The sequence below is a fragment of the Rhopalosiphum padi genome, chromosome 1 (genome assembly GCF_020882245.1).
Source record: "Rhopalosiphum padi isolate XX-2018 chromosome 1, ASM2088224v1, whole genome shotgun sequence".
Classification (NCBI taxonomy): domain Eukaryota; kingdom Metazoa; phylum Arthropoda; class Insecta; order Hemiptera; family Aphididae; genus Rhopalosiphum; species Rhopalosiphum padi.
This window is the reverse complement of record NC_083597.1, coordinates 5,025,948-5,046,255: the sequence shown is the minus strand read 5'-3', so window position 1 is coordinate 5,046,255 and position 20,308 is coordinate 5,025,948. Positions and strand designations below refer to the sequence as shown.

General features: G+C 31.9%; 1 protein-coding gene across 1 annotated transcript in view; it reads left to right on the top strand.

The window, feature by feature from the left end:
* Nucleotides 1-20,308, top strand: part of LOC132917844 (protein slit) — a 121,198-nt gene that overhangs the window by 69,423 nt on the left and 31,467 nt on the right. Inside the window, exon 4 of the mRNA XM_060978793.1 lies at nt 13,263-13,334. Coding sequence (XP_060834776.1) covers nt 13,263-13,334 — 72 coding nt within the window. The remainder of the gene's footprint in view (nt 1-13,262; nt 13,335-20,308) is intronic.

Sequence of the window (20,308 nt, the reverse complement as noted above, 5' to 3'; positions counted from 1 at the left end):
TCAAAATCCTTATACCCGATAATAATACAAATTTTACTTCCGGCGTCCATGCCTATGCTGCTGTGAAAGATGTTTTCACACTGTAAGCTGTTGGCTAATTTATGTACGACCCAAAGGCACATTAATATCGCAGGTGAGATTGCCAAAGGTCACCAAAGGCTGAGGATAATTGCGTTTTGAGCCCTTTCATCCAGCCGTTCCATACGAGCTTTCATTAAAGTCCCGTCACGGCCGTCCATTATGGGAAGCCTATCGTGGCCAGGACACTTTTACCACCCACGGGCAAATTATTATTAATATACTCCGAAATTCCCGTTTAATGAAAAGGATAGTCAACGAATAGACCCGACCCCTGTGCTTGTAGGATAATATAATAGTTATTGGAAATATTTCTCGACCACACTATATAGGTACTTATATATATATATATATAATATACTCAGCCTGCGATCATCGCTCCACATATTATACTATAAAATATATATATTTTATATAGCCGCATTAAGTGTGAGGGAGTATAATATAGTAAATCAGGATTTTTATCACCAGCAAAACGCTTCCCTTTTTTTGTTTTTTTCCCGAATTAATTTCCAGAGGCTTTAGACCCGAATTCGCCCACCGGTTACCGGAGAACCGAAAACAACCGGAACTACCCTCCGACGAATAAAAAAAAAATTAAAATAAATGCAAAGTGTAAATTAAAACAAATGAACGCTATTTTTTTAGGATTTATCACAGATCCTGCGTATATACGTGCGTACACACTATTAATTTTCATTCAATAACACTTGTCGAAATTCTCGCGGTTTTTGGTATAAAATTGAAATTAATTTCTTTTTCTCGGTCGTATAAAAATGACGTGGATCACTGAAATATTATAAAACAGCATTAGGTGCTGCAGTACATCATGTATACACCTATACACCATTGAAATGTTATCAAGTCGATTTTATATAATGATATATTATTATAATAATAACACAAGATTTCGGTATTTTACGTGAACGTTGCCTGCCGCGCCGTTGACATTTAAAGTTTAAGCGATAATATAACGTGGCTGTCGTTTGCAAAAGTCTTTTGTGCGTCGAACGCGGGCGTAAACTTTATTGTTGGTTGACGGATTATCAACGGACGTAAAGCGTGTACCACAGACGCCATGCCAGCCTGCCACCGCAGTGAAAAAGCTAATATAATACTAACTGCCTCGTGTACGAGTATAACGTACAATAATATTATATTATTATTATTATGCGAAGAAGGAAAATTCGGAGTCGCAGCGTGGCAGAGAGCGAAGGAGAGGTGTTTTTAGGGACTTAGACCGTGGCCGATAATCGACAGCGACGTCACTGTTGTGCAATAAGTGCGTATGTATAGTGCTTTATTTGCAAAGAATCGTCAATTAAGGTATGAGAATGTGGGAAATTTATGGAGCGCGGGCGTTAAAGGCAAAAAAGTAATTTTATATTTTTACCTTTTTAAATGTATCGAATTGTAATACTTGAATATTAGATTAAAAAAATTGGTAAATTATTAATTTATGTTGTTTATTTGTCATTATTGAAAGCCGTACTTATTAAGTAGGGGATTTTGTGTCTGTATCGTTCGAATTTTTTTTATAAGCACCTACCATACAAATTTAAAAATAAAGCACCACCACATTTTTATGAACTCATTCCCGCAGCAGGCTTTTAAATATTATAATTTTGATTATGTTTACCGGACACTGACCGGATGCGTCGAACACAGGTCGAAACACTTCCCTGCTACCACCCGAAAATATGGGTAGTTACTTGTTAGTCACATCTATTATACGTCGGTTATTCACCACGCTGTCGTCTTATCCCGGAACAGCGTACGCGTTTTTCTACCGACAAATTTACACCACGTGTATGCCTGCTGCAACAGTGACATTGAGTAGTCCTAAATAGGTAATCTAGACAATAAATTATGCGTATAACTAATTATGTATTGCATACCAAAATAATGCCTGTACCTAAATATACCGACAATTAGTGACAAATGTAATGTTGTTATGTAAATCGTGTTCGGCGCGACGTTATTGTCACGAGGTGTTCGCGTTTAGTGCTCGTGAAAATTGTATTTATATTATTATTGTATTTGAACTGTATTCCGCAAGGGGATGCGATCGTGCTGTAGCAATAATAATAATATATCGTTGTCCGGCTATAATATAATATACGCACTACTTTACACCGTGAACTATTATCGTTCTTATCGGAAATGCCGAGGCCGTTATGCGTTTATGGAAACGAAATGTCCATTATTATAATATGAAGGTCCTAGTAATTTTTATTTGTTCGCCACAACACCGGAATCATTACGCATAAAATATCGTAAATCATTTTTACGTGCAGTACCTACCTATAACACTAACCTTTAACATTTCACATATATAAAATAATACTGCATGTATAATAACTAACATATTATTGTTGTATTTCGTTTAATACCATTAGAGGTATTCGTCCTAAATAGGCACCTATAAAGTTATTTTTGAAAATAAAAGAATCATCACGTTTATTACTATAGGCACTTCAAAACGTATTAAACCGGTGCAGTGGATTGTCTTTTGTACGAATTTCAATCCAATCTTATTGTTATGAAGTAGATTTTTTTTCCGTAGAATTTTAATTGAATGTTTCAGTTTTAATGTATAATTAATATCTACCCATTATGAAGTTTAATATGCTTTTAATATTAAATTAAAAGTAGCGCTAAATACCAAAACAGTCGTTTATAAAAAATATTCTAGGACTGAGGTCGTATATTATATAGAAGATTTACAAAAATACTAAAAAGAAAAAAACGATATTTAAAAGGGTGTTGAACGACTGCCAAAATAAATGAGAAACAAAACACCCGGTTAACGTATGGTAAAACGTTTTAAAAAAAAATATCTGTCATTTAGAATATCATGCGTTTTTTGTTTAATAAAACAGAAAGAAACAAACGTTACATTTAATAGGTTGTCTGTGATTGGTTATTTTAGACCCAAACTTTTTTTGGTTACATCAACACAAACTATTTAAACAAGCATTTCCCTAACGCGATAAATTTTATCTACTCAATATCTATGGAATGTCGGTAGACTTCCTAAAAAGAAATATTATGTTATTCATCTTAAAATAAAAAATCTTTTGATTTGATGATATGCTATATTGTTGCTTTTTTTGTGTGGTTGTTTTTTACGTTTGTGCAATTAAACAATTTCGATCTGATATCATTGTTAATGTGCGTGCTATTTTTTTTTTATATTTTCGGTGGCTATTGTAACGCATATCGCGATATATTTCTCTCTCTCTCTGGACCGCAATTAATAATACAAAAAAAATACGTTCTTTTTTTTCCCCCGAACCCATGACAGGACCGTCCACCAGATAACGGTAAAATATATGCTCTAGTAAAAAATCGTCTTTCGAGAGCTATTTTAAGTGCAAAAGTTCGCTTTGAACACGAAGCAAATGTAGAGAAGGGGGAGAAAGGAATTAGTTTTAATTAAAATGCCCAGAGAAAAGAAAAACGATTTTCCACCAGGTAATTAATTTTTAATCAGTTCGGAAAAACTTTTATATTTTAATAGCTTTTCTAACTGTTTTGTAACCGGACGAGGTGGTTAAATTTAGCTCGTACAGAGGTATCACTAATAGATTCAATGCAGAATAATGCAATAATTAAATGAAAAAAACATAATATTTACGTTGCTTTTACTATATTATATACCAGATACCTACTTCAAAGAAATACGATACGACGTATAAAACCATAGTAAATCGATATAATATTATTATTATAATATATATATATCATGATGATAATATAATATTATAATATTATATATACACCCATTTTTGATTATATTACACGAATCTTATGTTTCGTACAATTCTAATATAATCAATTCCCACGTGTTCATTAAAATCGATTAAAAGGACGTAAGACGAACACATGAACAGATAAATGAAATATTTTTTCCTACTTTATATTATATGATTAATGAAATATTTTATTTTGGTCGGTTCCCCGGTAAATTGATAAAATAGAGATTGCCGACGCCTAATATTTTGTTCAATCTTATAAATTATAATATATACAGCTGTACTCCGTTGCTGCACTGTAAAATAATATCCATTAACAACTAATGAAATCCATTAATTTATTTATTATACACATAAATTCTTTCAGATAAAAATATTATACGTTGTGCTAACGATTCTAGTAATTTTAAATTGTATATTTATTACGATCAAAAATATGCTATTACTACACTAATTACAGCTAAAAATGTTGAGCGCCACGTAGAATAATAATAATAAAATAAAATAAAATAAGAAAACAATATAAAATATTATGTAATATAAAATTTAAAATTTGCTTAAAATTGAATTTTGAGCAAATAGTTGAAATATACTAAAACTGATATCGTTTCCTATGAAGATTATATCTTGTATACATTTACTTATAATGTATACCATATGAAACTATGCGTGTTTGTATATTTTGTTTAGTTTGTTTATTTTATTTTTTTTATTTTTGAAAAATGAATACACAAAGTAGAAGAGAATGGTATTTGAAATTGAAGATATGATAAACCTGCTATGTGCTATAAATCATTTTCACGAGACATCGGGTCCATTTGTCTTAAGAACCGATGATTTTTCAGCGTGAAATGTCGAGGGAAATTTAAACTAATTCCACATTTTCTTTTCTCTATCTCTCTCTCTCTCCTTCTTTTATTTTGTTATTTTTATTTTACGCGAGAGCGATAAATTTCTGTTCAGAACTACAGTCGCTTTCAATATTGCATACCCCAACTAAAGAGATCTGTCGGATTTACGTTGATGTAGTTATGTTAGACCAAAAACTTTACTGATAACGTCTGTTTCAAAGTTTTACCGGTATCGAAGTTTCCTGCCAAGGTTTCTGGTTTGCAAACAGTTTTCGGAAAAGCTTATTATTTCTCATTTTGGGAACTTAAAGGATCCGTCGAAGTGTACAATACCTTAACTTAATCCCCCTTCTAGCAGCTGACCGCTCAAAGATGTGCACTAATTGATAATCAACCATGGTGGTCCTGAGACACTTCGTAAATCCAAAAGAATCTTTTTTTAATAAGAACAAAAACTACAATAATAACATCTCATATCTGTCGGTATAATTAATTGCAAAAGATTTTATATATATATATATATATATATATATATACACTGTGTTTTGGTCGTTTGTTTTTATTGACCTCTAGCAAATTGAATGTTTGGCCAGGTGTTGTCGCAATGCGGGTTAGCACAATAATATATAGAGCTGTGCCACCACAGATAATCCTCTTAGTGTCTCTTATTATTGCCACCCTCTCTTAGGTTTTATGGATGAAGAAGCCGTAAAAACCACGGGTAATTGGCTATTTGACCGCAGATGTTCTACTGTTGATTATACCCAATGCGCTCTACGAGTCTGAATTGTATTTCATAGAATGGATAGAGTCAAAAACAATTACAACACTTGTTTACACGACATTTGGTGTGATACCAAACAGATATTGAAAATCTGCGCAACACTCTGTCATGAATAATTATTTATTGCTGATGCGATTTAGCATGCTTTGTTCGACCAAAGAAATTTACCCGAACTGTTGTCACAATATACACACTCGTCTAATGCAAGATTAATGATTTCACTCCCAGTTAAAATGTACATGCCAAACTTAATAAAGTCTTGAGTCACTATACGCCTCTGTTTTTCTATCTATGTTTATTTTTTATGTATAATGAAATGGATACGGCTTGAAACTCATACCCTCGCATTCACGAAAGGTTTCATCAAATAAAAATGACTAAGTATATCCAATTATTAATAATGTATGTGAAAATATAAATTTATATATTTCTAGAAAAAATATAATAATTTATTACGATATAATTCTGCTTTCAAATGCAATTACATTATACCATTATAGTAAATTAGTTATTAATAATTTCAATAAATGCAAATAATATTCTATTTTTATTCTAAATTATAGGTGAATAAAAATTGATTTATTATTTAAAGTAATATTATATTTTAGTTAACCATTTAATACTTGCGGCTTGGGCGAAATCTGGTCGTAAATAGCGATACATTTTAATGTGTCATAAACTCATAACTTTTATAACCAATGCACTTAGTAATATAGTTTTTAGTATAATTATACAATTCCAAACAAAATATATATAGTTTTAAGTCGATGAATGTAGGCACTAAAAAAAAATTAATAATAATAATAATGGCAAATAAAATATATTTGTTGAGACGCTTTAGTCGATAAACAAAAAAACAAAAGACCATTTGTTTTACTCTGCAAGTAACTGTCTGCGATGAAAGGACCCGACCCCACTCGAGAAACACGCTGTAAAAAAGAACCTATTCGGTTAGCGTTGCCATCGGATAGAAAGTATTGCTCCTATAATCTGTAAAGAAACGGTTATATAGTCGTGAATAATTCCGAACTCGGCGCTTAAGTAATACCCCTGTATATTATCTGGGAACCCTTAACCCAAAGACCGATTTCATTGCATCGCGAACACGGGTAATCACTTCTCTATAAACGTACTCCCCCACGCATACATATATAAAAACAAAGAAACGCTTTCAATTGGATTAAAACAAGTTTAATGTACCATGTCCTTAAGGACGTAGTCGGCTACCGTCAACCGAATTCGTCGTTGAACGATGACTCATTTAGGTTAGTTAATATCCTATTTTTCAACTTTGTAATCAACAATTTGTTAAACATTTTTTTATCAATTGCACCATTTAAAATGAAACGAAAGAAATTTATCTTTGTCTATAGCTGTAAAAAAAATGTATACAGTTATAAGAATATTGCTATTCTTTATTATCATAAAAACAGAATTACAAAATAAAACGTAATTTTATTAAAACAATATTGTGTACAATCAATGAATAAATTAAATTTATGATTTGTCAATTTACGTAAGTTAAGTACAAGTATAATATATATATATTATATATATATATATATATTATGTACTATAAATAAATTTAATCAAATAATAATAATTCATCAGCATAGAATATTTTGATACTCATAAAATATACCTGTATGATAAATTCTAAACTTCTAAATTTTACTGTTTTAAACTCACAAATATTCTACTCGATATTACAGTATAAAATACCAAAATAAATAGATATATAATATGAATTCTGGTTTAAATTAAATTCCGTTCTCGTGACATTTAATATTTTTAAATGTTTTACATCAATTTTAAATGATTAATTGTATGCTATATTATTATTTTTCTTATACCATGGTCATCTATTCGTTCATAATAAATTATTAAGTAAATACCTATACATGATAATATCCATTAATATATTATTTACTGTTTGATTTAACCTAATAAAAATAAAATCATAATACTATACACATTAATAAGTATTAAAAACGTAATTAAACCATTTCAATTAATTTTTAAATACTCTCTCAGTCCTATTCAATTGCTTATATTTAAACGACTTTGACGAAAAAGTATTTTCAATTTATTAAAAATAACTTTTCAACCAAACGAAATGCATAATTCATAAAGTCCTTTGGTGCGTTTTTGTTTGAACAATCTTGAAACAAGTTAAGTTGTCAAGTTTGAAAAAAAAATAGCACGCAAGTACCTCCATACCTATACTCATACTACATTAATACGTATACTTACACTAATGGATATAAATTATACCACAGTCCGACCCTGTTGAGCACTCGCAAAAATAAAACTAAACCAATTTAACTATACTATGTGAATGAGCGAGCGGTGTACTTTTTTTTTTTAATTACAAGAAAGTCAAATAATATGATGAAAAAAAAAATAAAAAAAAATAATAATAATCATAAAAAAGGCGTGTTGAAACACGCGTGCATAACTTTGCGGGGCAACAAAGAGGGACCACATTACACATAGTTGTCTTGGTCGGTGAGTACTAACGCCGACTAAAAGCGGCGGCGTCGGCGGTAAACAATTTATGCGACCAGTCCGCCGCGGCTTCATATACGACTCTCGACAACGGACATATATTATCTTATTCGTTTAGATTTGCACCGACTCGTTGAATTCTCATTGTCGACCTTGAGATCGTATCTGAACAACTTGCATAAAAATTCAAACGTACTCAACGGCCGTGATAATAAGTCACTGATCGAAAAGTCATACTGGTCGTCGTTGTCGTCGTCTCCATCACCGTCTAGACCTCGGATAACAGATAAATGATAATGGGTTTGGAATATATATATAGGGTCTATGGACTGATTTAAAAATTTCAGTACTCAATATTAATATCTATCAACTTTTGAAGTTTGTAAAAATACTAAAAATGGTCTACGTACAGTAAATATTATATAAATTTGAAGATTTATAAAACAGAGCTTGGAAACTAAATTATAATCCTATTTTTGAACAGGAACCCTTTTTTGATTTTGTTAGAAACTTATATCGAATCCGAAAACAAAATTTTGTGCTAAAGAATTTTTCTGTTTTTTTCAGTTTCAATATTATTTAATTGTTTTTATTTGTGTAATAATAATTGGTTCATTGAATATGTTTATAAATGTATACATGTATATTTAAAATTATATATTTCTATAGTCTATAAAAATTCTAAAAATCGATAAAATATGAGACGTTATCAATATTGTAAAATACAAATTGTTACCTACTTATCTGTATGTTTCCCTATAGTTATATTATATATTTTGAATGATGACATCTAGTGATGATCATCAATGACTAATAAAATGATTAATAAAACCGTCATAAATACGCATCTATAAAATTGTTTATCAGATTATGACATGGACTAATAAATATATATACACCTATTTATTTATGTATAATATCCTTTATAATTTATGAATTGTTAAACATTTAATACGATTTTGTAATTTTAATTTATATAAAAATAAAAAACAATCTGATAAGTACTAAATTTAAGTTCCAAAAAGATAATACAAAAAAAATCTCAATATATTACACAATAGTTGGTATACATTTCAGTAGTTTAAATTTTAAACTTTTACAACTGAAACTTACAACTTACAAGAGAGATCGACGACTCACGGCTGTAGTATAAGTTGATCAGGGAACTTAAGGACTGTATAAAATGGATTGTAATGAGCAATGAGTAATAACGATTTATATTAAAGGCATTTTCGATCATAGAAAATGATGTACCCGTCACTATAAGTTTAAGTATTTAATAAAAAAAAAGCTTGGAAATTTAAAAATAATAAATGGTCTTTAATAAAAGACGTACTAGTCAATATTTAATAATTCCGAAAAATCATATTTTGAATAAATTCGTTTTCGAGGGGAAAATACGGTCGTGGGCGGTTGGTGGGTCGCCCTAAACACGACGACATAGACTCGGCGGCGGCGGAAAGCCGACGGACCGCAGACGCGCGTTCAAATTTTCGGCGGAAAAAAAAAATTAGATTGCCCGCGCGGCCGTGCGCAGTATAATAATAAACTCGTCGGGGTCAATGATGTTTTATTAGTATTCTGCGCGGGGAGGGGAAAATAACCACTAAAATCTGACGGGTCGGTGATTAATAGAGAGGTGCTGTGTACACCGTACGCACCGCCACCGTCGACCGTTGTTTTTGCAAAAGTGCCGGACCGCCGGACGACCCACCGGCCCCGGCCGTCACCCACCGTACACCGACAACCCACGACCCGCGAGCGCCCTGCTGTGGATGAGTTTGCATAGTGTGCGTTTTATGTCGCCGTCGTCGGTGCAGCTTTATTAATAATACGATCGCCACACGCAACACACGACTATACGAGACGGTGCACAAAATATAATATTATAATGTGCGCGTAGTGATATGATTTTGGCAATTGGTCAACGTCAACAGCGTGCGGCCGATACACTGGTGTAATATATTTTATTTGTACATGCGCATTAACCGGCGACGGCGAAACCGTTTCCATGTGGCGATGATATATTAATATTATTATTATTATTATTATTACCGTGTACGATGACTGCGGTGGACAATAATAATTATAATAAAATTCGGGACCGAGTGCGCGAGTGACATCGCATTATTTTATTGTGTCTGAAAAGCGGACGACCGCCGCATCACCCACACGACAATTCTGTTTTTCGCTCGTCCAAACCATATTTTTTATCGAATCGCCATAAAGTTTCTTCGGTGAATTATATAATATTCTCGAATAAGGGTATTCGTACGTCATATTATATTATTGTGTAAAAGTCGGTTTTCGTTTCCGTCCGGCTAACCTACTCCGTTGTTCTCCTCCAAATCTATAAATTTCCTTTGCTATATAATATTAATCTCTTCTCATACGACATGCGCCGCAATATTATTATTAAACATTAGTATCCGTGCGCGAAATTATTATAATAATAAAATAAAAACGGTTAAGTAAATCGTAGTGATTTCGTACGCGGATACCGTAGTCGCGATACTTGCTGTAGACTAGTCCGATAAAATTCAAATTTTAATATAAAACCGCTTCCCCCGCGTTATAATATTATATTTTGATATTATTCGTTGGTCGGCGACCGTGTAAGTATTGAGACACGATTAACATTTCACGGAAAAGTTTTAATAATAATATCATTGGTCGTGATGCGAGTGGTCGCGGCCCTCCGCAGCCGCGTCGGACCGATATGTGCGCGTTTTTCAACAAAAACCAAAAATTTCAAACACGACGCCGTCGCCGATATAACAATAATTTCTTGGGCGATAAAACTGTCAGGCGGCATACAATACCCGATATGATGTCATGATACGGCTTCGGCGCTGAACGTCGATTTCAAACGATGCGACGCCGTCGCCATAAGCGGCCGACAGATATCATACTGTTTATTATAGACATTATAGTGTTGTTATTTTGCGGGCCACGAGAGAGTAACGACGCTTGTGTACCACCTTTATGCGGTTCATTAACGTATACCGCTTACCGCATATCATGTCCGCTTACGCTTCGCACGACCCCGCTTAATCAACTTTGACAACCGTCGGCCTGGATTTCACAAACATATATATATATATATATTGTATTATATATATATACACTATACAGAGTGATTCGCCGAGCACATTCACTCCCTTTCTTCCCTCGATATTGCAGTCGTTCAAAATCTGATTTTCAGAATTCTCATCAAATGGATGATGTATAAGACTATGTTTTCAAATTCTCTCAAAGTTCTTTGTACTGCTCGTTGAGTCTTTTATAGAAATACAAACTTCTGTTTTTCAAACGAAAACCCCCTTTTTTTACTACTTATCGATTTTTTTAAAAGGATAACTTTTTTGGAAATGTTGACGTGTCGAATTCAAAATTCGAACGAATAGTTTTCTCAGTTAAACAACCAACATGTTTATACTAAGAATAATAATCCTTAAAAATGGTGTTACAAAAGTATAAAATAGGTACATTTAAAATAATATCTAGTATTTATTATACTATTGGACCATTTTTATAAATTATTAATATTGATGAATACTAATATAAATCATTAAAAAGTTGAAATAACCATAGTTCAATTGTTAACATAATAATATTATTATCTTTACAGTGCAAAAAGTTAAATATTTCAAAAACTATTCATTTTAATTTTGATTTTGGTACATCAACATTTTCAACAAAAAATATTTGCTTAATAATTTACATTAGAAAAGGAGTTATTGTTTAATTTCTTATCGCTACAAGACACTCTTTAAGTATTACACAAATATCTAAAAAAAATTGAAGAATACACTTTAAATATATTTAAACACTTCAAAAATCAAAATTTAAACAAATTCATTATTAAATGAAAAAATGTGGTTAAACATACTTGGTGAATCATTTTATAAATATATACGTACACAAAGCACGCCATAATGATATACGACCATTCAATACTACGTACAACAAATAAAAATAAAAATGAAGGCTTAATTATTATACGTTTATTCGAGCTACCTGTGGATAATTAACATAGATCAGTATGGCGATGAAGCTATTTTTTGAGATAGGCATACAAAATTTAAAATCTGCTATGACAGCCGATATCAATTTGACTCCCAACCCTTTCATAAAAAGAAACTGTCATCCCAACCCCTCCAAAAAAATAACGATAAAATAATAATAGAAATGTAGGTATACCACGACCCATGAAATTCGTCTTGAATTAGTAATGGTTTTGACAGCACTGTACCGTGACTAAAAAAATATGCAAACAATTTTTTTTCTTTCTCTTATCAAACATTAACTAACCAAGCGTATATATTAGTACTTGACTTTTTTTTATTTAGGTATAGGTCTTAAAACTTTTATAAGATTTACTGTTAATAATATTGCCATATAATATACAAAACACTCGAGACCGGATAACCATGATCTGTCAGTCTGTCTGAGAAAATCTAGGTCGCCGCAAACGACGCCAACTTTCTTCACCACGTCCAGCGTGGCTTTTGATTTTCGGTTAAACTGTTTTCACTTCGTCGTCCATGAAATTTCTTTGTTTTGCATTTCGTAAATTTAACAACTTAGTTTTGATAAAAATGAAGTTGTTAAAGTTATAAGCGCTTATATAACTATAAGTTATAACTGTAAGTTATATAAGTTATGCATTATATTTATTCTGTACTTGAAGTTTCATTAATATTATTATCTATTTGTAATATTTTATGGGCTGCATAGTCGCATAAAAAATTGAAAGGCATTGAAGTTGACTAAATTTTTTTTTTTTTGACGTGGAAACTATATATTTCAAATACAATCTAAGCCACAGCCTATTTGCGTTTATGTCTATAGAGAACATAATATTATAACCTACAAAATATTTTTAAACCGGAGCCTCGAAATTATTATTGTTGCACTGATGATTTACTCTTACCGCAGCGTTTAACCTCTCCTCCATTTCACTCTATCTGCCTCTGTGCTGATGCATTATCATAATCGGGATAACAAATATCGTAATAATAATAATAATAATAATAATAATGTGAACGTAAAAGACTCGGGGGCCCCGATATGATAAAACGACCGACGGTGATAGATTCTTTTACCTAACCGGGGCGGGTACATTATTCATGCGCGCCGGTGACGCGAGATTATAATCAGAAAATAAAATGTCGTGTTATTATTATTTCGCGCGCGCCGTAGGTATACATGCTATAATGTATATATGCACGTAAACGCATATTATAATAATAACGTGTTGTTGGTTTTTTTTGTTTTCAGACGATTAAACGGCAACGAGCTCACCGAAGTGCCCGATTTGGTGTTCTACAACAACCCACAGCTTTCTAGACTGTAAGTATTTCGTCATTTTTACGAAGTTATACGGCGTAAACAGCCGTACCTATACCATAAATGTATAATATTAAATAAATACTAGCTGGAGCTACAGGGTTCATAAAACAAAATCAACCAAGTACGACCGTATACACTTTTTTTTTTTATATCTGGCATGTATATTTCGACGTCGGCAAACATATAATTTTAAGTTCACGGCGACTTCACGCATTCACATAGTATAATATAATATAATATAATAATATACGAGTATATGCGCCGCACTATATTTCCATATACGAACCGAATGAATAAGTACATTTTATTATTATTATTATACATTCTTCGTGCGTACAAAGTATATTTTGACTTGGTTGGTGTGCGTAACAAAGAAATCGATAAGAAATGATGTTATGGCCCAATATAATTCAGTCACATGCGGGCCACATATCAATAAAAATAAATAACTACTTAACATTTTTTGAATTTTCGGGACGTCCAGCTCGGAAAAGTTTTTCCGTTTGTATTTATATACATGCACAGGCAAGCCTGTGACGGCTGCAGTCTCCGAAATGTTCAGTCTCAGTGGCACCGATGTCAAATTATTCGCAAAAGGGGTCGATATTGACGTACAGGAAATTCCTCAGCGACCGCTGATTATTCACGGGCCCCGGACTCCGTTATTGATATTCCATCCGTGAAATTGGATTATGCGTGTTTCCCCTCCGCCGGCCTTTGTTCGCTGATTAATTACCCGCGGGCAGGGATTCATCTTCTTCAACCCCCCTCCCCCAGTGTCCGTCCTTGTAATCATCCTCATCTTTATCCTCCTCCTGCCACTCCTGCTCTTTTTTGGTTTACGTTTAATACCAACGCAGTCCGCCGAGGCACTGTCCGCCCCAACCCTGCGCCCAATGTGTAAAGATCATAATCTGTCGATTTAAATGCAATCGGGTTCTTTTGATGCATATAGGAACAAAATGCTCTTTTTGTCCGACAGTATTAAATATGAATGATTCACATCAAAAGCATGTGGTATAAATAAATAAAAAAAAAAAATTTTAAAACATTCATCGGATGAAACTCGTTAAAAAGCGCATAACATATAAAAACAAATTGTTTAATGTTCTGTTTTATTAAACAATTTCAATATAAATAACTCGTACGATGAGTTTTTTTTTATATATACACTAAAAACACAAAACAACATAGGCACGTACATAATACACACACTTTTAGTTGGTCGTGAGCACTTTTATGTTTTTTTATACTCGTTTTATGCGTTCTATCGATACTTTTTGACACATAGTTTGTAAACTGATTTCCACGTTTTAACTTTATGAAATAATAATTTATATAAACAACAACAACAAAAGTTATGAAACTGTTTTGGATACTTTTTAGGACCACCTAATGATTAAACGTGTCAGATTAAATTTTACGCCTACGTTTAATATATTTTTTTTATTACTATTATTTGATAATAAATAAAAAATAAGTACCAACATTATGGCTTTGTCTGAAAATATACGGCAGATAAAATCGATCTGAAATAACAACTTAATTCATTACGTACTCCGGTTCGCTGTGTTCATTATAGTTTTGATTCTGAATGTTGATGACATGTTAATTTAATCGAATGGTAAACAATCGACATGCCACATGCCCATAATTATGCTGGAGCGCCAAAATAAGAAAACTTTATCACTAACGCGACGCCTGTCACGTCAAAAGCGCCACAGGTTATTTCGAAACGCAAAAGTTTGCTCTTACAATACTGCGTTCAAATTTCGCAGTTATCAACAACTATAAACGAACATTGTATTTGTGTGTGCGTGCATGTGTATATATGTCTCTCTATTTCTCGTTCCCTCTCTCGGGATCAATTCGATCGAGAAGAGCGTCTAAGAAACGTGTCCGCTTCCCTCGCGGCGTTCAAACGGTAGCAGTACATAAAAAGAAGTGTTGACACTAACTTATTCTCCCCTCGATTTGGTACAAAGTACTTGGCAACTCCGGGAACACCCCGGGCAAGCCCCGAATAAACCCAATTTTCTACTGAATCTCACAAATCGCCCGGTTCGAATTCCGCGACTAGCATATTATATATCTCCATATACCTAAACTAATTACGCGTACATTATGGTAATGCGACAATGAGGGCACTTCAACGCGGAAAAAACCTGTTTCTGTCTGTGGAATTGAATTTAATAATCGTTGAAGACGCGTCGTGTGAAGATCATATTTCCAAACGGAAGTTTCTATTTTTTTTATATGTCTACACAATATATATATATATATATATAATTGTGCATAGGACCATTATAATAATATATGTACTATATTAAACTGTATTACAAAACAAATACAGTACAGTAATAATTGCACGCTACTAAACTTGCTCACAATTAAGCGGATATTAACAATAATAATGTCGAGTCTATGCCGTTGGAAGCTATTTTGGGGCCATTATAATATTGACTGGAACTTACTAAATGAATCTGAGGATAAAAATCCATGGGTTGTATTTGCACAATAGCACAATATTATTGGTATACAGTGTAGCCCTTTTTGAATGAACCAGGTATACACAATAGACATTGGCATACCAGTTTTCTGAAGCGATTCAAATGGTCTCAGTGTTTTCCAAACATTTATTTTATAATGATTTTATTGTATTCATTGGCTAAATTACATTATCTTTTTTCTAGTTTCTTTGACTCGGTAGTATTTTATTCAATATAGTATAACATAATTTATTCTTTATTCTTTAGTGAATAATAAATTCAACAATACATTCGTTTATTTAAAAAAAATCGCATAAAGATTGCAGTTCAATTACATAATAAATATTAATACATTTATATTATATTTTGATATTTATTCTTGAATCTCCTAGCTGTATTTAATCAAATTTTCCCGAAAAAAATGATTGTATATAGTTCATATACGTTATGTTTGTTATTTTTTTCGAAGTATTATTTTAACTTGCACTTAAAATTAAAATTATTTAAAATTTTTTTTTTATTAAAATAAAAACAAAAATAGAATAAACTTTTCTGTCAGCATGTATATAAATTAGATTTTTATAAATATTCCAATATTATTTTAAAACAATAAAAAATAAGGTCTAACTAACTTTATATAACAGTTTTTTATTAAAAAAATATAAATATTTCTCAAATGATTTATTTACCGTCATGTAATTAATGTAAATTAAATTTAAATGACACGTATATACAATTGAAGACAAAGTGTATGACAAATATAATATATATATTAAGTACCTAATTATTGATAAAGCAGATACATTTAATGTATTCAAAATAATATAAATTCTTTATTAAAATACAACACGATTACTCGACTTAAATTATTTTTTTAATAATGATAACAAACAAGAGTAATGTATTTTTCATGACTTTTGGTTTTATATTAAGAGTATTTATTTCAGTGTCATGGATCAGTACAACGAAACGAATCGTTATTGGTTAATAATATAAAATGACGTATTTACTTCCATCCTGCATATAATATAGTATACGAAAGGGACCGTATTTTGGTGGCATTCGTTTATCATCTCATAAAGAATTTAATACGTTTTAAATTGACGACTGTGTGGTGTTAAAATACTAATTCGTCAACCGATTAGTTATAGCCATATATTATATATACATATATGTACTTTGATATTATTCAGTGTGATGGCTTACAAATTACGAACAAGACACGTGGCTTTATAAATAATATATATCATACGTGGGCAAATGCATATGGTAACAGGCAGCTGGACAGAATGCGCAAAATATTCAATTGAGGGGAAAAAATAGAAGAGAATTTAAAGGTCGTAACCGATGTGCGTCTAGACCCTAAAGCGAGAGAAGCTGTGAATGCGAAATACGCACAGTGCAATCAAAACGAAATTTTCGTCTGCCGCCCGACGACGACGATAAGGACGAGAAAAAAAGGGTTTTTATTTTACGTGACCGGATTAAAACCTATTTGCGTGGACAATGGCCCGTCATTCTTATCACGTAACGCCTTTTGTAAATGGCGTCTTAAATGGACCCATAGACGGATTAATTTCCTACGAAAACCGCAGTGTGTCTGGGGAAATAATTTCGTTGAGTAAAGGAGTTTTCAGCTTCACAGACATATATATATATATGTATGTGTGTATGTGTGTATTATATTACATGCACGACATATTATGTGTTTGGAGCTTAAGCTGCTCTTCAAATCGCTATGTTCAGTCTGTTCAACACTAAAAACATTGGTGAAACAATTTTTCTAATTAATTTCTAGTTGCAGACATATTATACCAAACAATTAAAAGCCTTAATGTACAAACGAAGAAAATCTTACATAGTACCGCAAAGACAAAAATATATGAAAGAATTTAGAAAAATAATAATAAGTTTTTATTTAGTTATTATTACTTGAAGTGACAAATAAATTTATATAATTTAATTTTTTTATACACAAATCATTTTTATCAAAACTATAAAATATATTTTTACGGCGAAGAAACGTGAAAATAGCAGACGTTAGAGATAATGTTTCTCTTTTGATAATTAAAATTTATCATTTCCTCGACTAAAATATTTAAAATTTACATAAATATAATGTATTTTACATTGATTTTAATTAAAATTATCCAGCTTGTCAACCTTTCTTAACAAAATAAATGAAAAGTCATGTCAAGTCAAAAGTGCAAAATAAAACAATTGTATAAATCACTTGAACACCGCGTACAAAGTAAAAACTCCGTCTTAGTACGTTGTGTTCAATTAATTAAATTTTTGAATCCTGTAGATTGACGTGTACGAATAATAATAAAGACCGATTATGAAAGAAATTCATCGGAAGCTGTTAATTAGCAGATAACCAGTTCATAAGTTTGATAAAGGGTTCATTTTTCATTATTTAAACGAGCTATGTGGTGTAAGGGTTAATTAATGTTTTGAATTAAACAAAATTCCTACAAAGGAAGACCATTCCATTAGAGATGTTGTCAACGAAAGGGGAGAGAAGTCGCTGTCGAGTCTGTCATCGGCAATACTGCAAGTCGACACGAAATCCAGTCTATTCACCGTCTTATCAAACCCATCAAAAGCCAAAGGTCTGCACGTAAAAATACGATGTTGAGAAAATTTATCAACCGAACATTTTACATTAATATACCAACTTCATAATAATTTATAGTAAACATAAATTAAATTATGAATATATTTTTCGTCGGAACATACAAATTCACTCTATTGTGTATTATCGATTCAAAATAGTGAAGGTTTTTAATGAGATGGTATTAGAATCACGAAATATTTTTTGGGGATGTGCGTGGGAAAACGTTAAACGGGTTACCAGGTGGTGCACGAGGGGGATTTCGGATGTGCGAATAAAAAATCGAAACATAAAACATTAATGGATCGAAAGCTTTTTGTTCCTGCAGCACACGACCGATGTGTATAGGGGGAAATTGTCTCTTATCCGACAATGTACCAAGAGTATTGAATAAATAGAATAAAATAAACGAATGTCGTGTCATAGAAGCTTAATAATTGAGGCAATAAGTTTTTATAATTGACTACAAATTGATATTTATTTTTTTTTTTCTAATATTATATAATAACTATAATAAGCGACCCAACGATACGATCAGATTCTAAATTTATTACCAATACCTATCATTATAAAATAATATATTTATGATGACATAACAAAAACTAATAATTATATCGATTAAAAAATATATAAATAATATACATAACGACTAGCAATTTGTTCTAAAACCTTAAAAAAATATATCATTCTTATAATATTACTTATTATTTTTATCATAAATTTATAAATAATAAATATGTCATGTATATAATATCTATTGAATAAAATACTAGTTATTTTTATAGTTATATATTTTAATATAATAAAAGTTGGAACTTTTAGATGTTATTTTCATGTAAAAAAAATGTTAAAATAAATATAAAATACACGGTCTAAATATATTTGGCATTAAATTAGGTTTTCTCAATTTTTGTTCAAAATCTTTTTAAAAAACTGTTTTAAATTTTCAAGTACGACATAATTTACATATCATATCCAGTTTATATGAAATAACTGTGAAATAAACTTGAGAAACATTCGTTCGTATCCCACATTGTACCCGAAAATGTGTTTTACGCAACGCCTTACTGTGAAAGTAATCGCTTCCACGCCCTCTTTGAGATTCTATATAAGCTATATATAATATACTAACACTATTCTACAATATTTCGGTGTTTAATACACAAACATTGATTATACTATTTAGAAAAAAGACATATTTATGTATACGATGTGTCGATATACGTTGTTATTTTACTACCGCGTCAATGGAAGTATTGATTTCGTTTCAATTTTCATATAATACATAATATATGCACTGCTCATCCAACATAAACAGCTGAAACTCGAAATATAATGTCTTGTAGTGATGCGCATCAAGTCGAATTACCGTTCCAATAACACGATGCATTATGACTTATCTAGTTCGTATTAGCGCCGTTTAACGTCTATCACCCGTTCATCCCTAAGTTGTATAAGGTTTTTATGTATTGCTGCAGTTGTATCATTTTTTTTTTGTTTTTTATTTTTATTACGTACCTCATGAGAGCGCCGAGTTCGAAGCCCGCACCTCTACAGTTTCCGTTGCCAATTTATATTACCCGAGAACCCTATCCTCCACGTCTCCACGCCGCTCTTTTGGGGTGTGAATGATTGCCTCAGAGTACACACAATCAAGAAACTGTTGATTCCAGTGTCGAACCCCTCCGGGGGATCAGATATGTATAATGTACTCTCGTCTTGATTATGCTCGTCGGGTGCTTTCCAATTTCCCAATGAGTCATACGGGCGAAAGTGTTTCCGGAAAATTGATACACACGCGAACCCCAACGCACCCGGAGGGTGAGAAGGAGAGGGACCTTGTGTGGTGGTCCACGGGTGGGGATACA